The 27,413-nt window shown below is 42.5% G+C and overlaps 2 protein-coding genes across 7 annotated transcripts in view; one reads left to right on the forward strand and one right to left on the reverse strand.

Annotated features, from left to right (window-relative positions):
- Positions 1-27,413, reverse strand: part of FBLN2 (fibulin 2) — a 193,979-nt gene that overhangs the window by 74,012 nt on the left and 92,554 nt on the right. The gene's annotated exons all lie outside the window — the stretch shown is intronic.
- On the forward strand, positions 22,848-24,987 carry LOC135972608 (uncharacterized). The gene is made up of 2 exons (XM_065551190.1): positions 22,848-23,424; positions 24,418-24,987. The coding sequence occupies exons 1-2, from the start codon at positions 22,848-22,850 to the stop codon at positions 24,891-24,893; spliced, it is 1,053 nt and encodes a 350-aa protein (XP_065407262.1). The 3' UTR covers positions 24,894-24,987.

A 27,413-nucleotide genomic window follows, 5' to 3' on the forward strand; every position in this document is an offset into this window, starting at 1 on the left:
GACAGAGTGTGTTGAGCACTTGGCAGGACTATGTCCTTAATTGCTTTGCTTATGTATTGTATCCCTTTCCCAACTCCCACTGAATGTGTTTGTCTTCTAAAATTGTGTAGTCTTTGGAGCAGGGTCTGTGTGTTCTTCTAACTGGAAAGCACCTAGCATAACCATACAATAAAGTGTTACATTATCCTCAGTCCTTTTGGAAATTCACATTCATAATGCATTGGAGCAAACCCCAATTCTACCACAAGAGTCAATATTAATTTAAATATATACTGGCCAATTATATCCACAGAACTGGACCCAAGTACTGTAAAGGGGCTTTTTATAATTGGGCCAAAGGCATTGGATATAATTTTACAAGTCATTATACTTGTAAAACCAACCTACATTGGAGCAGGCCTTTAATAATTACACTTGAAACCATTTTTATTTTACCCCACAAATTTAAAATTGGGAAGTACATGTCATGGGGTGCACCACTCACTACTGGTCTGGCGCCTCCTCCTGCTCTCTCTATCTCTCCCTCTGGTCTGCAACCCCTCTCACCTCCCAGGAACCACAGTGTCCTCTTTGTGAATTAGCCCTCCAGCCAGGTCACTCAGTGTTCCCCCCTTCTCCCTAGCAGTCCTAAGCAGTCTTCCCTCTCACTGACTCGATGCCACTCCCTCAAAGGCTGGTAGGGGAACCCGGGCCCAGCACCCCTGCATGTTGCCAGCTACCTGGCTTTATACAGGCCTTGCCTGTTCCTGCACAGCTGAGCTGGCTTTCAGTTAGTTCCCTGGTCCCTGGATCCTCCTCCAGGTGTAGCCTGTGGAGTTAATTGGCCTGCCTGGCCATCTTAGCCCTTCCAATCCTGTGTGGGGTGGACACCCCATCACAATGCAACAGAATATTATTTTTAAAAGTGAATAACTTAAGGAGAAGAGATAATATGGAATAATTTTTTATTACAGATAAATGACAGATTTCATAGGATGCATTTACATTTCAAGTAAGTCAATGTATGGTCAAATCCCAGCTGCAAAGCTGCAACTGCATCTTGAAGTTCTAATGATGCTGTAAAATGCTGATGCTTCACTTACTCATTCATATTTTGGAGTCACTGTTCACAGTTCTGTAGGTAAGGTTGATCTGAGCTTTATACTTAAAATAAGGAACACTGTATTTTCCCCAAAATTACAGCATTTATTCTGAGTACTCAGTCAATTATTTGAGAGTTTGCAAGTAAATCTGTTAGTTTAGGAGTTAAAATTACTTTTGATCTGGGTCCTTGAAGAAAATTAGCACTCTGTGTCAGACACTATTTTGTTGTGAGTTATGTCAATTTAGGCATTATCCATCTGCACAAAAATTGGCTGAGTTGACTCAGTAGTTTCTGAAATGAAATTTTATACCTGGAGCCAGATCCTCAGTTAGCATAAATCAGCACCTTCATTCACTTCACTGGAGCTACATTACTTTACACTAGCTCAAGATCTGGGTAACAATATATAGTAGCAGGTAGGACTAATAAAGCAATCTTCAAATGTATTAATGAACCTCCCAAATGACAAAGACAGGACAGATAATGGGTTTCCCAAGTAGCATAACAGAAAGCATGGCTTCTGAGCCACAGTGACCAGCCTTAGGCCAGTTCCCTTTCCCAACTTTTAAGATGTTACTCAATACAATCGAGTACAAACATCTGACCTAGTAGACCAGATTGCCCTGCACCTCGTGTAGCCATTTACACCAGCACAAAGAATGGTAGAAGTTTACACCAAGTGTGCCAGGTGCAGGCCTGCAGAGTAAGAGCTCTTTTTTTCTTTACCCCTTTTTTTAATCTACGAGCAAATTTTACAGTTTTATGTGTGTTCTGTTTTGCAGAAACAAACTCTTTATCTAGCTAGTTTTTTTTAAAACGAGCAAAGTCAGCCATGGGTACGGCTCAGAAGTCAGGTGCTCTTCTCCACCCCCCTTCCCCCCAAACAAGAACAGTTTGCACACTATAGAGAAAAAACATATTTGATAAGGAAATAAATTGTGTGGTTACTTGCTCCCTAGGGTTTATTAGCAAGAACAATAAAAAAAATATTGAACAAAATGACGACATTTACCTTGGTGGAGTCCTTAAGGTATTGAAAAGGTCCATTTTCAATAAGGTTTGTTAATCTACTCTATTCCCTTCCTCATTTAAAGCGTAAACAAACAGGATACTTTGAATATGGTAGCTCTTCCCCATAGCAAACTATTTGTCATTTCTTATCAGTAGTTGGTGAGATTTCACTCATGGCATAGCACTACTTGGATATGTGGAATAACATGTTCTTTACTTTATCTCAAAAGGCTATTTTAATTGGAATAGATAAAGGAAAGGGAGGTGAAAGTGATGATATGACACAGAAACTAGATACCTTCACTTTGAAACTGAATTTACACCTACCTAAGTGCAACTGTTCTAACGTTTTTTCGTGAAGTGCCATCTCAAGGAATAAGCATAAATGAATACACAGCAGAGTATTTATTTTGTACAGTGTGTGTGTGGGAAAGAAAATCAGAGTAGAGACTACTGCATAATCCTGGAAGTGTCTCGTGCTTAACTTTAAACCGCACTGAAGTTAAGCTTGTGCTTAAGCACTTTCCTGAATCAATACCTTAAGCTAGCACATTGTTCGTGGACTGATTGTGGCTTACTTCTCATATATTTATACGGTTGCAAAAAAGCGATCATCATTCTGGGATGTATTAGTGGGAGTGTTGTAAGCAAGACACAAGAAGTAATTCTTCCACTTGACACAGCACTGGTAAGGCCTCAACTGGAGTATTGTGTCCAGTTCGGGGCCCCACACTTTGGGAAAGTTGGGGATTAATTGGAGAAAGTCCAGAGGAGAGCAACAAAAATGATTAAAGGTCTAGAAAACAAGCTACGAGGAAAAAATTGAACAAATTGGGTTTGTTTAGTCTGGAGAAGAGAAGACTGAAGGGAAACATGAGAACCGTCCTTAAGTACATAAAAGGTTGTTATAAAGACGAGAGTGATAAATTATTCTCCTTAACCATTGAGGACAAGACAAGAAGTCATGGGCTTAAACTGCAGCAAGCAAGGGGGATTTAGGTCAGACATTAGGAAAAGTTTCCTAACTGTAAGGGTAGTTAAGCACAGGAACAAAATTACCTATGGAGGTTGTGAAATCTCCATTGCTTGGGTTTTTAGAGCAGGTTAGACAAATAACCGTTAGGATGGTCTAGATAAACTTAGTCTTCCTCAGTACATGGGAATGGACTAGATGACCTATCAAGGTCCCTTCCAGTCCCACATTCTATGATTCTATTATTTTAAGTATTTCCCTGTCAGGTGAGGAAGTTTCTCCCCCTCCCCCATTTTAGGGATGGGGAACTGAGGATGAAGTAGGTTAAGTGTCTTGCCGAAGGTCACACAAGAAGTCTGTAACTGAGCTGGTGATTGAACCCACATTTCCAGTCCAGTGCCTTAGCCACAAAGCCATCATTCCTTCACTTTTGTATCCTCTTTTCCATTCTTTCTGGACCAGCAACACTCATGTAATTAATGTGATATATTCTTTGTCATCATAGCCAACAATAAAGGCATTAACAGTAAATTCCAAAACATTTACAGTGCATTGACAGCACCGGAAGAAGGGGATGTATATTTCAAATAACTTTTCTGTTTTCTTCTACTCCCTATAACGCATTTGACGCTCTATAAATAAACAAATGAATTTTTATGAGTTCTTACAATATTGCCCCATGCTCTTTGCTAGGCATCTGCTTCCTATTTCTACCTGATAATGCTGTCTTTGTTTAATAGATTATTCTTTGTTTCATAAATTCCTTAGGCTGGTTTCCCTGGCAAAAATTAAAAACAAAACATTTATGCCTCCCCAAAGGCACAATGAAACACTGGATAAAACAAACAATGTTCGCATTTTGTCATGCACTGTACAATACAGGCATACATCAACATACCCCCAAGCCTGGATTGTTTGGCAGATTTTGCTCTAAGTGTGAATGAACAGCAAACTAATATCCCCTCTGGTCTTTGTGCTGGATAATCATTCTAAGTCAAAACCTGCATTATCTGTGCCGGAGGTCAACTAATTTAGCCTAACTTTGGTCTTTTCTGTTTTCGTGACAGCACCATTTATTAGCTCCAGGTTAGAGTGGAAAAAATAACAAAAATAATTAAGTCAATAAAGAATTTCACCTTTATCATTGACTAAAAACCTAAGCAGTTTTTCTTGCCTTCTACAGATTTGTCCCATGTCAATCTATCCTTTTGTCAAATGAATATATAGTGAAACAGTTCCTGCACAATCATACTTCTATTAGTTACAATGAGAAATCATCTAGGAATAATGTTTCTTGTCCTTTCGCATTCTCAGTCATATTTATCTACTCGGCTTTCCTTCCCTTCCTACTTCACAGATTATATTTATACTGATGATACTGTAAAAATTGTTTCAGACTCGGAGGGTCTAATTCTGATCCAGAGCGACTCCACTGAAGCCAGAGAAGTTACACCCATGGCAGATGAGGATCCAGCCTGAATGTTTAAAAGATATATATATGCCTATTCTGTGGCTAATCAGGTCTTCATCTCCACAGATACCAATCCAACCCTTTTCATCTGCACTGTATTTATTTATGGATTTATTTGAGTAAAGAGTATGGGATATCTATTTGCTTAAAAGAGTCAGTCAGTAAGTGACCATCTCATTTAGAAAACCCTTACAGATATGCAATTCTCAGACCTGGTCTACACTTAAAAATTAGATCAACCCAGCTACATTACTCAGGGCCATGGAAAATTTTGTGCCTGTAGCACTGTAGTTAGGATGACCTAACTTCTGGTGTAGATGTGTCTGGGTAATCATCCGAGCGCATACATTTCAAATGAATATACTGGAAAGCCATATTTCTGCTCAAAAGATTCAAGAACCCATCAGTGAAAAGGGTCTAGTTCTTGAGCTAGTAATGGCAAACAAAACGAGGTGACGTTCTGTGTGTTTTGGAATTCTACAGCTACAACTTTGCCATGCAAACTGCAGAAACAAATAATTAGATATAATAGAAACCACCTTGTTTTGAAGCTATCCTTGATTCTAAAACCATGGGCAGAGGAATTGCATTTTTATCAGTCACACTTTCTATACAAAAATACACCAGACAGAAGTGTATATATTACATATATTTCTATTCAGATCCAACTGGATCACAGCTAGAGGTGAGAAAATAGTGAGGGGAAATTTGCCATGAATATTAATTTGAATTCAAAAGCAAATTTTGATTTCACTGAGTTTGCTAACCTTTCACATGTACTTTTGTGACCACTGGGGCACTTGGATTTTAAGCCCAAATATTTGCAGGAAGCAAATTTTCTGAAAAATAATTTATTTGAGAATTTCCCAGTTCATTCACAGCCATTTTGTGTACAGAAAAGAAAGGGGAAATTCATCAAATGAGTTATTCATTGTTAATTAAACACTCAGCTCTGATCACAACCACCATAAAAACACTGAAAAGACCTACTAAATCATTCGGTCCATATCCCTGATAGCGTTGGCTTGCTCCCTATAGTATATTTTCCAATACAATTTTTCAAGTTACTTTACCCAGCTACATTACAATAAACTACAAAAGAGGCAGTCAATTGGCAATATATTTTGGACAAAACTTTTTTCACAAAAAGAATTCAGATTCAGCACCACTGAAATGTTTATGAATTCATGTCAATTTTCCTGAATTGTTCGTGTTGAAAAAATACTCAAAAAGTCAAAATGAAATAAATTTTTATTTAGAAATTTTCTTTGATCTTAATCAGTAAAAGTATTTTAAAATGCTTGACATCCAAATGAGATGCTTTGTTTGTTTCATTACACCCCAAAACTATTCCCCTCCTCCAGTTTTTTAGAATTCGTAACAAACAGAATAATTAGTTGCATGGCTCTAGCAACCAGTGCCCAACAGTCTTGCATAGCACCTTGCAAAAGCAAGAAAATATGGGGCTACAAGATAGCATCAGTTAGCAACCCCCACCCATAATGTGCCATGGAAGCACACTACATTCCAGATAAATATTTGCACTCAGATCTTGTTTTGACAGGATATTTGACTAACAGAACTGAATAGTAGAGGAAGGAAACCATTTAGTTTCTGACTAGTGTTTAGAGATGCTTAAGTATTGTAGAATAGACACTCTAGTTCAGACTTCAGCATTCCCTATTTGGATTTCATACTGCACATCATACTGGTCCTTGTCAGTTTTATAATTATAAATTATGTTGTTTATTCGTATGATGTTCTGAAGAGAACAAACATGAAAAGTCCATGTGAGCCCAGTCATTTCCTTTGGCTTTTCCCTCACTTACTTTAATAAATTCTGTAATCAGTGTTTGTGCAAGAAATTCAGCAATAATGATTACCGCTCAAGGCATTTCCTGGATTAATGATAGGCTGGAAAAGCTGATGGCCCATGGTTTTTGCCTCGATCCATTTAACCCCAAGCAGGTTTTAATTCTCCAGGAAGTGCCTGGATCTGGAGTTGTTACTGCTATTACAATTCACTGGGATGTTTTTAGTCAACAAATAATGAATAAATAAGCTTTCTATATTTTTCCTTTTGTTCCTCACAAGCACAGTGGGAAATATCGATTTGCTGCTGATGTTCTGAATGCTTCAGGGGAATTAGCAGCAGTTACCAGAAAGCTTAGTCAGAAATGTTAGTTTTGCAGTGAATTACATGTCAGATATAACAGAGTTAGTGCTGGTAGGAAAATAGGTTTGTTTTTTCCCACTGAAAATTTTGAAGTTTTGGTGAAAATAAAACCCCCAAACAAATTATTAATTACTACTATCAGCACAAAACTGGAAGATTTTAGACAAAACCTTTCAGATGAAAACTTTTGATTTAGAAATGTTGCTGTGGTGTCTCATGAGAATTCTAGCTGGGTTGCCTCAACCCCCATTCTCCTCTATGGGCTGGCCAGAGTACATCTGCCATGATGCACCACAGTCTCCTCTATTGATGTGCCACCACAGTGCACCATGGGAGTCCCTGGCCATGGTGCATCATGGGAAATGCAGTGCAGCTGGGGAATCTGGCCAAAAGAGAGAATGGGGGCATGAAGCACGCAAACTAGGCTCTTATTAGGCACAATGGTGGCACTTTGGGATAAAATATTTTTGGTTTCAGCCAAAACCAGAAACTTTTTGGTTTTCAGGTGTTTCGTTTTTCAATGAAAAGTCAAGTTTTTGTGGACAGCAGACACTTTTGTGGAAAAAAAAATATATAATTGAAAACCCAATGGTCTATAGAAAAACATTTTTGATGGGAAATTTTCAGCCAGCCCTAGTGAGAGTATATTCTGAGTTACTAACAAATCTCCTCAATTTGAGCTGAAAATGAATCCATTTTTTCACTTAGGCCTTAATTCAGCAAAATACTTACGCACATGACTAACTGAATTCCTCTGAAACACTCACAAGTTTAAAGTTTGGCATGTGCTCAAGTACCTTGCTGAACTGGGGTCCTAGATCTGTGATGATCCTGGACTGGAACCTCTGAACTGAACCTGCCATCAAATTTTGGAAAACTCAAAGTTAGATCTGTATCCAAACCTCAAGGTTCAGCTTTAATGTCTCTGTAATGGGATAAGAACTTGAACCCCCAAATCCAAAAACCCTTTAGGAAGGAAGGTTAAGACCCCAAATTCATATCTGAACTTTGTGTTCTTCTCCATTTAGAACTAATGGAATTACCACATTCATGGAAAAAAACATGGTATGGCAGTTGTAACCATCATCATAAAGAACTGGTAACATTTCAGCATCTACATGTCAGTGTCAGTCAATAACTTCTTCCCACATGTTACTAGCAACTGCAGATTGTTTGTAGAGGGCCAACACAACCCTTATGCATAGTTCAACTCCAATTTAAGATTTATTTCTAGGACTTACGGAGGACTAAAATGTTGCTTAGACCTTGTGCTGGCCCTCTGTGGCACAGTTCTGGGGTTAACTCAGGGGTAGGCAACCTATTGCACGAGTGCCAAAGGCGGCACGCGAGCTGATTTTCAGTGGCACTCACACTGCCTGGGTCCTGGCCACAGGTCTGGGGGGGGCTCTGCATTTTAATTTAATTTTAAATGAAGCTTCTTAAACATTTTAAAACCCTTATTTACTTTACATACAACAATAGTTTAGTTATATATTATAGACTTATAGAAAGAGACCTTCTAAAAACGTTAAAATGTATTACTGGCACGCCAAATCTTAAATCAGAGTGAATAAATGAAGACTCGGCACACCGCTTCTGAAAGGTTGCCGACCCCTGGGTTAACTGCAGGTCTGCCCTCCTTATGGTCTCCCCTCAAGGACTCACTTTTGGGTCTTAGGCCTCTATCTGTCACCTCTCTCTGAGCAGGAACCTGCACGCCTTTTGTCTATAGACCAGAGTCTTAGGGTTGCAGTCCTTTTGCAATTCACTGTGCTTATCCCAGCAGCTCTGACTTTAATCCAGTGCCTACAGTTTTGCTTTCTCCCAGGGACTCTGATAGCATTTGCAAGTGACCAGCCAGCCTCCACAAAGCATAATACATTTATTTAGGACAAAAGTATTATAACAGAGAAAACATATAAAACAATGAACAATCTAATGCATGCTAAGCTTACTAGGTTTCATCCATCTTTCAAATGGAGAACGTAGTAAGTTTCAAGGTCTTTCAGATCATTCCAGCAGAGTTTTGCCCTCTTCGTTAAAGTCTCATGGTTCTTGGATCAAATGAGGGACAACCCCTAAGTCAATTCAGGCCGATACTTCACACAGTTTGGAGCCTTTGTTGCCCATGCCTCCTGAAGCAGACAAACTAATCCATGTCCCTTTCCCCAGAGGACAAAGCTTCAAAGGCAGGGTATCTCCATAACCAGCACTGGGACTTTACGTTAATTACCTCCTAGCGATTCTAGATTCCTCAGAAAACCCACTCGGTGATCCAGGAACACAAAGATGCATATAATACTATGTCTGTGAATATTCCCCATGCCCATGGCATCTGGCATATCTCAGTAGAACAGTCCCTGCAGTTTTCCATCCTTCTAAAGACTCACACTTGTCACACTTCTCTAGCAGAAAAGTGGGTAACAATACAAAGGGAGAGGGGAAATGGAGTCTTTCATAAAAATAAATCAGAGATTTCTCACTTCTCCACACTCTGTACTGGGTGAATTTCACCCAGCATTAAAAGGGGTCCTGTAGGACCACAGAATACCAGGAATTAAAAAGAATTTGCCATTTTATTCCAGAATTACATTCCCAGAAACAGAAGCAGCCGAGGTTACTAATGCACGTACCTTACCAATGCCTAAAAAGCAGCTGTCTGAGAAATGACCTCTCGCTTCAAGCCCCACTGGGGAAGTTAAGACCAGCTGGGTCTCTCTTGGCAAGGCTTTCGCCATTGTGTGACTCTACCTTTGGCATTCGCTCCCCCTAGAAGACTCTCAGAACTCGAGTCCAGTGACCTTCCGAGCACAGTGCAAGACACATTTATTTTGCTTCACTTTGGTGTCCTGATGTGGCAAATCCAAATTCTAAGGTGTCCAGGTGGCAAGGAAACAGGCATGATAGAAAATAGCAATATTTTACACTTTCAATACTACAAATGATGCCATTTTTGTGCACTGGTACAACTACAACCAGAGAAGCTGACCTATTCAAAGCACCTTAGGCTTGGTCTACACTACCCCCCTAATTCGAACTAAGGTACGCAACTTCAGCTACGTGAATAACGTAGCTGAAGTCGAAGTACCTTAGTTCGAACTTACCTTGGTCCACACTCGGCAGGCAGGCTCCCCCGTCGACTCCGCGGTACTCCTCTCGCCGAGCTGGAGTACCGCAGTCGACGGTGAGCACTTCCGGGTTCGACTTATCGCGTCCAGACTAGACGCGATAAGTCGAACCCAGAAGTTCGATTGCCAGCCGCCGAACTAGCGGGTAAGTGTAGCCAAGGCCTTATTTCATGGTTCCGATCAAATGCCCATGGCAGTCAAGGATCCCCCCCCCCCTTTGATTTCCAGGGGCTTTGGATCAGGCCCTAAAATCTGCTCCTTCATTGACAACATTATACTATAGCCCCTTTTCAGCAGAATACGTAAAAACATGCTTAACTTTAAACAAGTGCTTACTTCCTATTGAAGTAAATGAACTTAAGTATGTGCTAAAGTACTTGGCTTATAGCACCGTAAAATACACTGTCACTCCAAGACACCATCTAGCAACTTGTGCCTACTGTAAACTGCACAGAAAAAACAAAACAAACACACACAAACCCAGCCCAGGAAACATGCAATCCTAAAGTTATTGTGACTAGATTAACTTTTCATTAGTAAACATTTCATTATCCATTCTCAGGATCTATTTTCTTTCTTCAGTGATTTCAGTATTTGATGCATTCTGTCAATTGGGCAAGATTTCAAAAATCCTTCCCCTCTCCATCTCCTGACCTATACCAATAGAGTTATAAACATAGAGACAACTGAAAAGAAAAGGCACATAGTCATGGCCCAGTTTATCCTCACACTGAAATTGCAGCTAAAATAGTTGCTCTCCTCCTGCTTCTCAGAAACAGTCTGAGGGAGTAATCACTGATCTGGTTGGTATTGGGGGAGATTACAATGTCCGATATTTAACACCTGAGACATTTGCAAGTAAATCCCCAACTGCAGTTCGTTCTTTCACGAAAAGAAAAAAAGTATTTTGGGCCTGTCTACATGGTGCATTAGTCTGCACTAGAAGGGCGTAAATTCCAGCACGCACCAGCATGTGCGCACTAACTGGCCTGTGTGGACTCTGCTGGTGTACACTCAAAGTTCCCTACAATTAACACAAAAAGTTCTGGGGTGGGGGGCAGTTAGCGTGCAACAAGCTGGTACACATTAGACTTTACATCCCAGCAAGTCTGGACTAAGGCACTAAGCCTTTGAGGCTAACAATATTGCCCTTTCCTTGATTACAGACTTAACAATTGCAAATAGATGGTCCAATCACGAAGACTGAAAAAGGCAATATTCATATATTACTATACTTCACAGACTATATCGGCAATCAAAATTCTAAAATTCCTTTGTGACAAGAACTATAAGAGAGCAGATAATGACTATATGATTGTATCACTTACAGGATACAGAGTCCTATTTTGTCCCATAAGTGACAATCTACTTTCATTTTCAGCTACATTAAGGTAACAAACTCAACTGTTTTTATTTTACAAACTATCCTGCAGAATGAGGACTCCTGATGCATCATACACGGCCTCTTAGGCACTTTTAAAATAATTATATAGCTCCAGTTTTTAAGTATGCTTTGCATTTATTTATTCAAATTTGTCAGTTATGCCTATCTCAAGCTCTAGGGGCAATGCCAAATACATTTAAAACACAGATTTTCAAAATAAAATATATCGTAGCAAGGTATCCATAAAAGGACTGAACTCAGGGGTCTGAATAGACCAGACAGACCAAAGATTGGGAGGGAAGGAATATAACTTACAAGCAGAGTGATGCTCAGCAAATGTCATGTTAGTGCCACAATTTTTGCTGGTGGTGCTTTGTTATTTATTGGGTAGGTACTGTTGGGAAGGGATTAGATGAAAAGGCAGACAAAGGAAGGGAGAGGGGACATTGAAGGAAGAGGTATGAAAAAAGTTGAGGTCCTTAGCACTAACTTAATACAAATAAGAATTAATAATAATAATAAATAATAATAATAATGTAGCTGTTTCCATTGATTTTTGTATTCAGTAGGTTCTGAATATATAAGAAGAGAAGATCTGAATAGCCATGCAATTCCCTACTCGTAACAACTACAGCAAAGTATATCTTCAGTACAGCACTCAACTGTGGTTCGTGGTTTGAAATTACCCATCAGACACAGTGGATAAAATGGAAGTAACATAATATTTGTAAAAAGAACAGGAGTACTTGTGGCACCTTTTTGTATCTTTTTGCAGATACAGACTAACACGGCTGCTACTCTGAAACCTGTCATAATACTTGTACTGCATCTGTACTGTTGGAAGATATTTTATTTCTGTGCAGCAGTTAATTGGCTTTTATATGATTTTTATTTTCTACTGTCTGGACAAGAACTGATTGGCACTGTAGTTGAATGAATAATATTTCAAAAAGTTGAGAGAATGTAGAAATCTGAGTTAATGGTTTCATGAATTCATAATGATATTAAGATGACTTCCATTTACAGCATATAAGTATAAAGCAAAAAAACTGCCTGGCATAGCATAACAATTTGTTATTCAAAACTAATTATTCTTCCACACCATCATCTGTTAAAGAAATGATTAGTGCAGCTGTATGCATTTGATTTGTGCATTAAAGAAATCTGGTGGGGAAGAAAAATTAAAAACGAAAACAAAACAAACCAGGAAAAGAAAAAAAGCTGCACTCAGAACAAAAACTTGATTTCTATTTTGTCCTCCTTCCCCATAAATACCCTCTTCCCTCCACATATTTTTTCTCCTTTAATTTGCCTAATTTCTGGATAGCCTAGGGTTGGGCAAACTATTTTGCATTTTCCAGCTTCCCAATGGTTGGTGGCAGTTACATCATTCATGGCATCAATGACAAAGAATTCATTTTGCAAACATGTGTACAGTGGATTGGCACGTAACAAACAACTGCAAAAAGAAGAAAATACATTGGCATTTAAATTTGGGAGATCAGATTAACTCCTGCTCCTCAGCATCTGGCTTCAAACAAACCCAGTCTAAGCTGGAGTCCAAGAGCCCTATGTCCTGCCAACAACACAGAGATCCAACATGAACAAAAACAGTACCGACAGGTAAGTTCTCTAATGCTGTTTCTATGAAACAGTTCCAAATTACTTCATGCTTTTAAAAAAGAGTCAATTAAATTTGATATGTTTACTTGACTTCCAATGACATATGTTAAAAAAACCCTGAACATTTGTAATTCTTGATGTAATATTTTCACAAACCAACCCAGCATGGGAAAATGGGGCTAACATTGAACTTCTGAACTACTGTGCCATACATCAGATTCTGATACAGGAGTGCAAATGATCTGAATGGTGACAAAGGGCAAAAATCCAGAGAGCTGCTGAATACCAGCAAGAACTATTGATTACAATTACAGTTGCAGGTCTGTGATTGCTCAGTGCTGCTCAGGATTTGCTCCTACATGATTATACCTATTTTCTGTGAGAAGGAATTTCTTAGCTTACTGGCTTTCAAAACTCTGAAGGCCAGAGCCTCAGCTGATGTAAATCAGTGTAGAGAATTCATGCTGAGTATCTGGCCATAAACCTTTAGGCACTGCATTCCAAACATATTACTCGTGATGATCTCTCTGTCTACGTATCCTGGAACAATCAAATTGCTTAGGCTACACTTAAAACACTAGAGTGGCACAGCCGCAGCACTGCAAATGGGCCACTATAGCACTTCACTGTAGGCACTCAGTTCAGTGATGGGAGGGGTTCTTCTGTTCCTGTAGTTAATCCACTTCCCTGACAGTCAGTAGCTAGTCAACCTAGCTCAGTCTATGCAGGGGATTAGGTCAGGATAGCTCTCTCGCGCCCTGAGAGACGTAGCTATCCCCACGTACGTTTTCGGTGTTGACCAGCCCTTAGAATCTCTGTTGTTTTGGTTACTAAGAAGTTATATGGTTTCACACACAAAGCAGCACGTATCACTGTTGAGATCATCTTCTATTCAGAGAAGACCATGGAATAGGTAAAGGCCCCTCACTCATATGACCATTTCCTCCCTTTGACACCCCAGAGGGAAATGCACTAACACCCAAGTGCTGGAAGTTTGTCTTTTGCATAGTGTACATTCCCATTACTTACCAACAATACTTTATAAAGGTAATTTTAAAAATGGAATTAGAATTAGCATGAGAGTTTTTCTACCATTATGGTAAGATTCCTCCCCCACCCGCATTGGCAGTGATCTTCACTATCAGTCACTGGGGCAACCACTCTTTCTTCCCATCAGAACTGCTGTTGATGCTGCCTTTTCAATCAACACATACGAAGGGGAATTTATTTAGTGGTGAAGCCATAACACCCATAACGCTTCTTAAACTACATAGTGCATCATCTCACCAACACATTGGCTCAAAGACTTCCAAGATCGCTATCAAATCCAGGTCTCCTGCAGACTACACATTCTGCAGCTCAACAGTACTGGACCAGGGTGTCTGAGTCAAGAGTTTCGAGTAATGCTCCATAGCTCCAACAATTTTATTTTGCACTTCCTCTTCAAAAGCAGTTACTATCTTCCCTCCTTGCCCAACCCCAGGAAAATTTTCCATTACTGAATTTATGTCCCAAACACGATCTAGGTATCCAATGTTGCTTTTAGTGTGCCTATGTGGGATACATTTTTCTTCTGCTGTGACTGCCTGCCAGACCCCTGATGTAATTATGGGACAGAAAACAATCACAATACAGTGTAGTCCTACATTTCCTATCTATTGATACATGCTTCTATGCACAGCAATAAGAGGGTGTTTATCACCTTCAATTGTTAATGTTACATGCTTGTGTCAGAGTAGTTTTATATGAACGGTGTGAGAAAGTCAGGTATTTTATTGCCTCTTGTTGCAGTGAACAATGACATGTATGTATCTGAATTGTTGTTCTGAAATTCTGGGTAAGGGGCTGAATATAGAGAACCTCGGCCAAAGGACCTCATCGTGTCTGATATGAACTGGCTGCTTCACTCTCATCAAATGCAATGTTAATGGCACTCAGGATGGGACTGGGCAATGTTTTGTCTTATTATTTAGATTAAAATAGCACCCACAAGCCCCAGTCAGAATTGGGACCCCAGGAAGCCACAGACCTTGCTCCAAAGAGTTTATGATCTAAAAGGAAACGGAACAGATAAAGGGAAAGGGAACCAAATGCACAACAGAAGCAAAGTTATCTGTGTGATGACAGCCATGTGTGTTAATCCCACTTCTTCCCACCCCCACCAATGATAAAAATATACAAGGGGCGTGGCAGTGACAATATATGTACAAGTCATATATATTCTACATTGGCATCGCTGATGGAGTTCATTCTGTTCCAAAACACCCTAGCAGTTTGGAGATGTATTCCCTGTGCTTAAAGTGGCAAATACCAGTGGAACTGGTAATATTTCTAAAAAAGAAAGAACTTAAGTACAGTCACTCTATACATATTTTTATAGACATAAAAAAATCAGGTAACCTGACTATACCAAACTATGTTCAGTATTGAGAATAAAATGGGCCAGGGAGCGTGGGGAGATAGGGCTGAGGGTGAGAGGTTTTCATGTGACAATATAGGGGCCAGAGTCCTGAAGGCACAAGATGGGGCAAAAGGGCTAGACTCAGAGAAGGAAGTTTCTAGCAAAAAGAAGCTGGACAATGCAGTGTCATGTTAGATTGTGCAAATGGAATGACATGAGGACAGCCTTGCTGCTGTATTTGTTGCCTTTTGTTCAAGGCAAACAGGATGCATGTATATATTGGGTGAATTTCACCTCTGCGCAGAGGGGCAGAACAAGGTCTACGCACCTAAGTCTTCATAGTAAGGCTTATGTGGACTTGTACTGACCTTCTGCACAGCAGTGAATTTCACTCCATCTGAATAAAACTGGCTCAAAGGAATATCTGGAATTGAAAGACAAACTGAGCTATTGCAAAGTCTTAAACTCTACCTACTGCTTGGCGATAGTGGCAAGCACTTTCATCCACATTAGAAAATTACCTGAGCTGCACAGCGCTGGTATGTCATTCAGCACTGAAACTGTTAAGATATGCACAACAGCTTTGTGCATTTAGAAACCCTTCCTCACACAGCTTTACAGGAATATCATCAAATCAGTAGAAGAAATGGAGTTTTTAAAAAATGTTAAAAAGTAATTTCCACATCATTGGAAGATAATGCTTTCTTGACGTGGATTATTAATGCCCCGATATTTAATCATACAAATGTTATCACTGAAGAAAAGAAAAGAAAAATCACTCCTAGAATCCTGGTTTTTGTTTTTATTTTTTAAGTGAAAAGTTCATTTAAGTTTTCATGTTTTTGTGAAATTCTCTGGCAGTTTTTAGACACTGGTTTTCCTAAACAGAAAGAATGTATGCATTGTACCTACTTCCATTGCCTCTTTGACTCACTAGTACTCTAACACTTTTTTCCTTCTTAGAGACTTTGACTAAACTAAATCTAACATACAAGCATGAACATTAAATTAGCTATGATTTACTTCAGTAGGAAAAAAAAGTATATTTTACATATAATGGGACATGTCCATATGTCCTATTATATAGAAAATATGCACTTTCCATAGCATAAACCTCACTGCAAGAAAAATAAGAAGGACATATATCTATCTTTGCATGCAATATGTAGCATATGAGTAATATTCCCAAGAAATATACTTGTAAACATTAAACTATAATTAGAGAAAACTGAAACGTGAAAAAAGGGATGGTTTGGAAATAAACCAACAGGAAAGGATAGACTAATTGTGAAATAAGAAGCTTATCCCTGGTCTCCTTAAAACTATATGCAAAAATACAATAAACCACAATGTCTACTCCTGAGGGAATTCTGTGCCACTGCGCATGTGAAAAATTTATGTCCCCAGCAGATTTCTTTGCTTCCCTGCAGAAAACTGACTTTCTGACAGGGAAGCAAAGCGAAGCCACAAGAGCGGTCATGCGACCCTCCCTAGCAATATGTTTTGGGTACCCAGGGCAGCTGGCAGAGAGGAAAATCACTGAGGCGGGGGCAGGACTAGGGGAGCCCCAGTTAGTGACTCCTACCCTGTGCCAGGCTCAGCTGCTAGTCCTGGCTGGGCTGGGGAGGATGGGACTTCCTTTTCCCCTGCACGGCATCTGGGGCCGGTTCAGATCTTTCCTCAGATTTCTCCCCCAGCTGCAGGAAGCTCTGCAAACTCTCGCCCCCCGAATTTTTAATTTTTTGGCATAGAATGCCCTCAGCAGTAAATTTCATTCAGTCTTGTTCACTGTTTTGTGTGCATCCTGGTTCTAGAGTACAGTACAGAAACTAGAAAGATATATTTCAAGACCTGTAAAATAAAGATTTACCAGCAATTATTTGCCTACTGTTCTTGAGTACCAATAGGCCATCTTAAGATAGTTCCTCCTCCTGCCCCTCTACTCCCCAGATTTTATGACCTCCAAACCATAAATTGCCACTGGCCCTTGTCTCCTAGCCACACCCACTATGCTGGGAGGAAGGGAAAGTGATATCATTTCCCCAAAGCAAGGTGTAATCGTCCTCTGTCTGGATCCACTAGTCTCAGGACAGCTTTGCCCCAGGAGACCAACACAAACTGCATAGTGGATACAAAGAATGGACTCAGAACTTATAGAAAGAGGAGATTAAAGAGAAAAAACCCTCATTATTTACTGTATTTGGAGTTTCTTATGAATGAATTCCCTTTGCAATGCCAAATAAAGCCGTAGGTATATGACATATTCTTCTATACCACTCTGACTTGTGGAATGCCCTTCCTGTCTACTTAGGGTAGATGCCTAGGGTAAACTGCCAAATGATAATGGCTAAGTGGAGGGCCAGTAAGCATTAATAATATGCATCACTAATCCATGTAACCAGAAGTTCCTGTTACCCTTCTCCTCCTCCACCCATATCCCCCTCCCTTCATTTGTTACACTCAATTATTTCATCTCGTATTAGCTCAATCATAAGCTCTGCAGGGCAGGGGCTACCTCTTACTTTATGTATGTACTGTGTATAGCACTATGGAACCTCTGGCTACTGCTGTAAGAAAAATACTAAATTATAACATAATCTGTACTATAGGCGAGGTAAGATAGTCATGTATATAAGGCCTAGTCCAGAGCTTATTGAAGTCAATCACAGCCTTCCCACTGGAATTCAATGGGCTTTGGATCAGTCTCATGGTGAGTTTCTGTCACAGTGATGGATGGGCAGTAGAACCTGAATAAGACAGAATACTACGTAGGTTGATGTTTTTATTGCAATTCCAAATACGACAGTATATACAACTAATTTATCATTCAGACTCCTTTCATATTGTTGCAGTGGAGAGGATAAAAGATCTTAGCGACAAAGGACTCCTGGAGCTACACAGCAGCATGTGCTTTTGCCAGAGTTGACGTCGATATTGGACTTTGTATTTACAAGCGATGGGTTAATATAATATAGGCCAGAACAGACCACTGAGATCATCTATTCTGACCTCCTGCATAAACACAGACCATGGGAGTTGCCTGAATTAATTCCTGTTTGAACTAAACCATATCTTTTAGAAAAATATCCAATCTTGATTTAATGATGGAGAATCCAACACAACCCTTAGTATGTTTTCCAGTGATTAATTGTCCTCACTGTTAAATATTTCTGCCTTATTTCAAATTTAAACCTGTCCAGCTTCAACTTCCAGCCATTGGATCTATTTATACCTTTGTGAGATAGACTGAAGAGCCCTCTTTCAAAATTCTATCACCCAGGGCCATCCCTAGACATTGTGGTGGCCTACGCAGCTCCCCCCTGCGGCCAGGTCTGTGGGGGGCAGGAGCAGGCTTGGGGGACAGGGGGAAACCACCTCCCAGCACGAGCCGGCAGAGTGGAGCAGGTTGGAGCCAGGTCGCTCCACTTCCTGCCGCCCGGTTATTGCAGGGTGGGCCGACCCTGCACTCATGGGGCAGCGGGAAGTGGAGTGACCTGGCCCTAGCCCGCTCCACTCCCCTGACTCCCAGACTTGGGGAGCAGGAGGAAACTGCCCCCCAGCACTCACCGGCGGACCGGTGAGTGCAGGGCATGCCCGACCCCTGCTGCAGTCCCCCAGGATGTAACTCAGGGGAAGGGATTGAGTGGGGGCAGGACTGGGACGGAGCAGGGGTGGAAAGATGTGGGATGGGGGTGGAGCAGGGGCAGAGGCTTTGGGGAAGGGGTGGAGTGGGGGCAGGGCTGGGGTGGAGCAGGGGTGGGAAGAGGCGGGGCAGAGCAGAGATGGATTTTATGGGGGAGAGTGGAGTGGGTGCGGGGAAGGAGTGGGGGCAGCTTTCCTGGATGGCTTAGCCAGCCGGGGGAATCAGCCTGGCCACTGGAGTAGCACACAGCTGTGTAGGGCACCAGGAAATTTGGGGCAATTTGGTGCCCCAAATTTCCTGGTGCCCTACACAGCTGCATAGTTTGCATATGGGTAAGGATGGCCCTGCTATCACCCGGTAGGTGCTTAAAGACTGTGATCAAGTCACCCCTTAACCTTATCCTTGATAAGCTAAATAGATTGAGCCTCTGGAATCTATCACTATAAGATCTGTTTTCCAATCCTTTAATCCTTCTCATGGCTCTTCTCTGACCCCTCTCCAATTTATTAACAACTTTCTTGAATTATAGACAAGAGAACTGCTCACGTACCACTAGCAGTCTCAACAATGCCAAATACAAAGGTACTATACAACCTCTTTACTCCTACTCAAGATTCCCCTTGTTATACATCCAAAGATCGCATTATCCCTTTTGGCCTCAGAATTGAACTGGGAGCTCATGTTCAGCTGATTATCCACTATAACCTTCAAGTGTTTTTCAGTCATTGCTTCTGAGGATAGAGTCCTCCACCCTATAAGTATGACTTACATTCTTTGTCCCTAGATGCATGATTTTATTTATGGCTTCATTAAAAACACATTGTTTTCTTGCATCCAGTTTTCCAAACAATCCTGATTGCTCTATATCAGTGACCTGTCCACTTCATTATTTACCATTCCCCCATCTTTGTATCATCTGCAATTTCACCAGTGATGAAATGATGTTTTCTTCAAGGTAATTGATGAAAAGGTTAAATTGTGTAGGGCCAAGAGCAATCTCTGTGGACCCAACTAGTAACATCTGCTTGATGATGATTCCCTGTTTACAATTACATTTTGAGATCTATCAGTTAGCCAGTTTTTAACCTATTTAATGTGTGTGTTGAATTTGTACCATTCTGGTTTCTTAAATCAAATGGTTGTGCAATACCAAGTCAAGTGCCTTACAGAAATCTGTTATATCAACACTATTACTTTTATCTACCAAACTTGTAATCTCATTGAAAAGAGATATTAAAGTTAGTTTGACAAGATTTTTTTTTATAAACCCATGTTGATTGGCATTAATTATGCTACCTTACTTAAATTCTTTAAGCCATTCCATTATTTTCCCTGGGGTGAACTAGTTCAATTAAAATAACACACATCCGCCTGTGTGGCACCTCTCAAAGCTTCCCCAGCTAGTCCTTTGAGAAAGAACTTTCTGAAGATTCACTTAGGCTCTGCCCACTGACACACCACCACTACTTTCCATGTCCAGCAGAAGCAGGAATTCTTTAGGGAAGGGAAGTGGCTTGGTGGCCCTCTTACCCCTCTCAGACACAGGTTTTATGGCTTGTTCCCTCTGACTGCAGGTCTCTGTGTGAGGCCAAGGGGTCATCTCCCCCCCACTCCCCACAACATACACTTCCTTTCTAGATATAGGCCTTGGATACTCTGGAGAGGCTGGGTGGCCTTCTTCACCCTATGCCCACCAGTACTGGGTCTTGGGGGCAGTCTGAGTGGCCCTTTTCTCTATCTGGTTGTAGGTTTCAGGTTTTGGAGAGGCCAAGAAATTCTTTCTCCCTGACATTGCAGATCTTGCTTAGCTAAAATGTACATATTTATTTCCTTTACACTCTTCTCATCCCGCTTGTCCTTTATGTTTTTTTCCCCTCTGAATTCCCCCACAACTTGTTGACCTCTGACTCGTACATGGGGCCTCAAACTGTACACAGCATTCCATGTGTGCCCCCTCAGGGCCATACAGAGAGTGACTCTGTAGCAGTAACTCCTTAGAAAATAAAGTGCTAATGACAGTCAAACATTTTTCCCCATGTGGCTCTCTCTGACACCTAAAACCAATAACAAAAAACAAAAAAAAATCCAGCCTTTTATACAGTTGGAAATTATTTTCAGTTTTAATCTATGTGTAACAGTGCAGTGCCAAATATAAAGCAAATTTTAAAAACTCAGCAAAAGCAATACCCATTCTACAAAAGGGTGCTTTATTCTCCTTTTAGTTCATGGGGTGAATTTACACCCAGTTCCCATTTTAGTTATGGAAGTTACCTGCAACAATCTGCCTCATATCAAGGGGAGAAAGGATCCATTATGTTAGTAAAAATGCTGACAGGAAGTGACAAATCAAACATTTTTAAGAGTGACATAGAAAAGTACTTAACTGCACACTAAAGGAGGTTTAGATGAAATTCCTCAGTCATTTCTCTTTCTATCCAGCCAAGTTGCCACGAAGTGGATAGGTATTAAATATTCCCAAATAAATCTTTAGAGAACCTCAGACTCTTAATTTCTTGACTGCATGTGTAATAAATACCAGAAGCTTGAAGTAATACAATAACTAAAGGGACTGAATCACTTTTTGGCCACATGAAAGAGAGATCATTTAAAAGCTGTATACCTCCCAAGAGACTGACAGCTGAGGTAACCACCTCAAATGACAGATTTATCTGAGAACAATCCACATAAAGAATGGCAGGATCCCAAAACTTTTCTGCAAACCATCACTCATTAGAGGACACACTGGTAACAGATTCCACTTAACAACTCTAAGACTTGTCTTTACTTCAATTCTCAGCGTGGAAACCAACCTTTAACTGAATTGATCTAGAAAGTTTAACTACCAATAAAATAATAATTAATAATAATAGGAAAACTGATTAAATAAATTAGGACCTCCTGTTATGTATTACATATCATACAGTATGGGACTGGTATTGCACCACTGATATCAAGGGGGGCTTTGCTATTGACTTCAATGGGAGCAGGATCAAGGCCTATAAAGACCAACTGAGAGGGTGTATGTCTTGAGTATCAGGAGTCAGTAAAATAAAACAGAGGATATGCAGTGCTATGCATCTGTACATTCAGTACAAGTTTCCCAGTGTGATCAAAAGAGCATCAGGGTAATAAAAATAAATAGCATACTCTATGATATTAATCAATATGGTATCCTGACCAGGTAACCGAAGTCTAATAATATTGGGGCAGGGGCAGGGAATTATGGGGTAGGGTAGAGACCTGGCTCCCTGTTTTTATGGACATCATTGCCACCCAGAGAAAATTCCTGTCAAAACTCCTGTAGATTACATTGCTGCAGGACCAAACATTTTTATTAATACCCTCCTATCAATTGCCGGTGCAAGTCTTAAAGATTTGTACTTACATTTAGGTAGTTTGACAAGTAACTACTATGAGCAAGACTGAAATTTATTTATTTTTCTACTGGTACAAATTACATCCCAAAAAATGCAGAGTGAGCATTTAAAAATTTTGCTATAAATGGCACAGGGTAAAACATTCTACATATAAAGAACAGGAGTACATGTGGCACCTTAGGCCTGGTCTACAATAGGCGTTTATGTCGAAGTTAGCGCCGTTACATCGAATTAACCCTGCACCCGTCCACACTGCGATGCTATTTAGTTCGACATAGAGGTCTCTTTAATTCGACTTCTGTACTCCTCCCCGACGAGGGGAGTAGCGCCAAATTCGACATGGCCATGTCGAATTAGGCTAGGTGTGGATGGAAATCGACGCTAATAGCTCCGGGAGCTATCCCACAGTGCACCACTCTGTTGACGCTCTGGACAGCAGTGCGAGCTCGGATGCTCTGACCAGCCACACAGGAAAAGCCCCGGGAAAATTTGAATTGGAATTCCTTTTCCTGTCTGGCCAGTTTGAATCTCATTTCCTGTCTGGACATCGTGGCGAGCACAGCAGCACTGGCAACGATGCAGAGCTCTCCAGCAGTGATGGCCGTGCAGTCTGTGAATAGAAAGAGGGCCCCAGCATGGACTGATCGGGAAGTCTTGGATCTCATCGCTGTGTGGGGCGATGAGTCCGTGCTTTCCGAGCTGCGATCCAAAAGACGGAATGCAAAGATCTACGAGAAGATCTCTAAAGACATGGCAGAGAGAGGATACAGCCGGGATGCAACGCAGTGCCGCGTGAAAATCAAGGAGCTGAGACAAGGCTACCAGAAGACCAAAGAGGCAAACAGACGCTCCGGATCCCATCCCCAGACATCCCGTTTCTACGAGGCACTGCATTCCATCCTCGGTGCGGCCGCCACCACTACCCCACCACTGACCGTGGACTCTGAGGATGGGATAGTGTCCACGGCCGGTTCCTCCGACATGTTAGGGGACGGGGAAGATGAGGAAGGAGATGAGGAGGGCGAGGCAGTCGGCAGCGCTCACAACGCTGATTTCCCCGACAGCCAGGATCTCTTCATCACCCTTACAGAGATCCCCTACGAAGCGTCCCCAGCCGTTACCCCGGACACAGAATCTGGTGAAGGATCAGCCAGTAAGTGTTGTAAACATCTAAACATTTATTTTTAACAAAACAGGAATATTAACAATTAAAAGAATGGGTTGTTCATGATTAGTGTGCCCTATGCGCTTAACGGTTTAGTCATGGGCAGTGCAAGTTTTGAAAAAAAATCTAGCAATGTCCGGTTTTCAGTGATTGTCCTGCACAAGCCGCTCTACTGTTTATTCCCTGCTACTGCAGCTACAGTAAAATGCGGTCTATATGTCCGGGGATAGAGCAGTAATCCTCCTGGGACATCTCGATGAAGCTCTCCTGGAGGTAATTTGAAAGCCGTTGCATGAGGTTCCTGGGGAGAGCGGCCTTATTGGGTCCTCCGAAGTACGACACGTTGCCGCGCCACGAGACTATCAAGTACTCGGGAATCATTGCTCTGCATAGCAGGGCGGCATACGGCCCTGGTCTTTGGAGGCTTTCCCGGAGCATTCTCTGTCTGTCGCTCTCAGAGATCCTCATCAGGGTGATGTCGCCCATGGTGACCTGCTTTTAATTAGGTAGGGGAATGTTAGTGTTGGGACTGCTTTCCCGTTCCTTTACAGAACTGTAACCGCTGATTTGTAGCCACGCGGTGGAGGCGGGAGAGGGGCAGCCGAAAGGGATCGTTCCCGGGGACAGCCGCGAGGGGGTGGGACAGGGGCAGAGTTCCCGCTTGCCGGATTGCTGGTGCAGGAACTGACATAGCTTTAAATGTGAAATGAGGCCAGTGGTAATATAAAAGTTTTAAACTGCCACAAGTGTACGGCTTACCATGTCTGCCTGCAACAGAAATTCCGTTGTGCTGCCCCGCTTCTCAAATGTGCTGTGCAAGACCCCAGGCACTGAATGCGAAGGCCGAAAATTCGACCTTGTGCTGAGTGCGCATGTGATAGGTGCTGCGCATGGTCTTGTTCACAGAGAAAGACTATGTTCTTTGTTCACAACTACATTTTTCTTTCTGAGGAATTCACTCCCTTTTTCCCATTTCCACAGCCCCATCTGCGACTGTCTCACAACCTAGCCTGGAATCACACTCCCAGAGGCTAGCGCGGATTAGGCGTAGGAAGAGGAGGACACGGGAGGACATGTTCTCTGAGCTTATGGCCTGTTCCCAAGCCCAGGCAGCACAGCAGACCCAGTGGCGGGAGAACTTGACCCGAATGCACCAAGCCAACATGGATCGGGAGGAGAGATGGCGGCAGGAAGACCAGCAGGCGACTCAAACGCTGCTTGGACTACTGAGGGAGCAAACGGACACGCTCCGGTGCCTTGTGGATGTTCTGCAGGAACGGAGGCAGGAGGACAGAGCCCCGCTGCAGTCCATCTCTAACCGCCCTCCCCTGCCACCAAGTCCCATACCTACCTCACCCAAAGTGCAAAGAAGGAGAGGCGGCAGAGTCCCTGCTAAGTCTCACTCCACCCCTGCAGAGAGCTCTAGTAGCAGAAGGCTCTCATTTCCCAAAATTTGAAAAGTTCTTTCCTTCCCGCCTGACACAAGCCCCCGTCCAAGTTTCACCTCCCAATGCCATGTGTAGTTGATAATAAAAAATACGTTTCTGTTAACTACTGTTTCAATCATGTTCTTTTGGAGGAGGATGGGAAAGGGGGTTGGTAATTGGACAGGACAGTCACCTTTGGCAGGGTACATAGTCGGGGGCAGGCACAGCAGCAGGGCACATACACAGTGCAGTGATGCAGTGACTAGTTACCCTGGTTAGTCTGGGAGGTTGTTTTCATGTTATGTGGTGGGGGGTGGGTTGCTCTGTGACTTTGTGGCAGGGGAGGGCAGTTACAGATCTTAAGCGGCGGTCCTTAGGCAGGATCACAGAGCCACACAGCAGGGGATCTGTAACCGTCCTCCCCCTGCCACAAAGTCACATAGACCCCCCCATACACACAGTCCCGATCAGGAGGGGTGACAGGCTCCGTTGAAACAACCATCCCACCGCAGCGGAGCCTGTCAATCCTTGAGTTTAGAAGCTGCATTCGCGTCACTACACTACACCCGCTCCGCACCACAGTCTGCGTCCCAGTTTTAAAAAATTCTCGCGAAAACAGTATTAAAGAAAACGGTGTGCTTTAACAAAGTTGAACTATTTTTATTTCGAAACGTGTGTTGGAAGGGGGGTGAAGGGGGTATGTAACTGGATAGGATAGTCAACATTAACTGGGTAAAGAAACGGGGGCAGGTTTAGCTTCTCAGTACACAAACTTTAAAGTCACAGGTTACCCTGCTCACTCAGGAACTTTGCTTTCAAAGCCTCCCGGATGCACAGCGCTTCCCGCTGGTCTCTTCTAATCGCCCGGCTGTCTGGCTGTCAGTAATCAGCAGCCAGGCTATTTTCCTCAACCTCCCACCCCGCCATAAAGGTCTCCCCCTTGCTCTCACAGAGATTGTGGAGCACACCGCAAGCTGCTATAACAATGGGGATATTGGTTTCGCTCAGATCACAGCGAGTCAGTAAGCTTCTCCATCTCCCCTTGAGACGGCCAAAAGCACACTCCACCACCATTCTGCACTTGCTCAGCCGGTAGTTGAAGAGTTCTTTTTCACTGTCCAGGGCGCCAGTATAGGGCTTCATGAGCCAGGGCATTAGCGGGTAGGCTGGGTCCCCGAGGATGACTATAGGCATCTCCACATCCCCAACAGTTATTTTGTGGTCTGGGAAGTAAATACCTTGTTGCAGCCGTCTAAACAGACCAGAGTTCCTGAAAACACGAGCGTCATGAACCTTGCCCGGCCATCCCACGTAGATGTTGGTAAAACGTCCCCTGTGGTCCACCAGTGCTTGCAGCACCATGGAAAAGTAGCCCTTTCGGTTAATGTACTGGGTGGCCTGGTGGTCCGGTGCCAGGATAGGGATGTGAGTTCCATCTATGGCCCCACCGCAGTTTGGGAATCCCATCGCTGCGAAGCCATCTATGATCGCCTCCACGTTTCCCAGGGTCACTACCTTTGGCAGCAGTACATCAACGATTGCCTTGGCTACTTGCATCACAACAACCCCCACGGTAGATTTGCCCACCCCAAACTGGTTCGCGACTGACCGGTAGCTGTCTGGCGTTGCAAGCTTCCAGAGGGCTATGGCCACTCGCTTCTGTACACTCAGTGCAGCTCGCAACCGGGTGTCACTGCGCTTCAGGGCAGGGGACAGCAACTCACAAAGTTCCAGGAAAGTTCCCTTCCGCATGCGAAAGTTTCGCAGCCACTGGGATTCATCCCAGACCTGCAGCACTATGCGGTCCCACCACTCAGTGCTTGTTTCCCGTGCCCAGAATCGCCGTTCCACGGCATCAACATGACCCATTGCCGCCGTGATGTCCTCGGCGCTGGGTCCCCTGCTTTCTGAGAGGTCTGTGCTACTCTCAGACTTCAGGACATCACCGCGGTGCCGTAGCCTCCTCGCCTGACTTTTCTGCATCTGCCTCAGGGAAACCTGTATGATAAGCTGCGAGGCGTTGAGAGCGGCCACAACTGCAGCGATGGTCGCAGCGTGCTCCATGCTCGCAGTGCTGTGGCGTCCGCGCTGTCAATGACTGGAAAAGTGCGCGAAATGATTTCCCGCCGGCGCTTTCAGGGAGGGAGGGCGGGAGTGATGGACGGATGACGACAGTTACCCAAAAGCACCCTTGACACATTTTGTTACCCAGAAGGCATTGCCGGCTACACCCAGAATTCCAATGGGCAGAGGGGACTGCGGGAACTGTGGGATAGCTGACCACAGTGCACCGGTTCTAATGTTGACGCTTTCACCGTTAGTGTGGACGCACAAAGTCGAATTACTGTCCTTAGTGTGGACACACACGTTCGACTTTGCAATATCGATTCCAAAAATTCGATGCAAGTAAAATCGAACTACTCTCGTAGTGTAGATAAGGCCTTAGAGACTAACAAATTTATTTGAGCATAAGCTTTCGTGGGCTACAGCCCAGACAGAATGGAACATATAGTAAGAAGATATATATACATACAGAGAACATGAAAAAGT

This window comes from Chrysemys picta, chromosome 7 (genome assembly GCF_011386835.1).
Source record: "Chrysemys picta bellii isolate R12L10 chromosome 7, ASM1138683v2, whole genome shotgun sequence".
NCBI classification, from domain to species: domain Eukaryota; kingdom Metazoa; phylum Chordata; order Testudines; family Emydidae; genus Chrysemys; species Chrysemys picta.

What these genes read in the sequence shown, in the direction of transcription:
- LOC135972608 (XM_065551190.1), top strand. Translation starts at nt 22,848, where the DNA reads ATGCAGAGCTCTCCAGCAGTGATGGCCGTGCAGTCTGTGAATAGAAAG. An exon ending in ATCTGGTGAAGGATCAGCCA is followed by an intron (nt 23,425 to 24,417) that starts GTAAGTGTTGTA and finishes CCATTTCCACAG; the next exon opens with CCCCATCTGCGACTGTCTCA.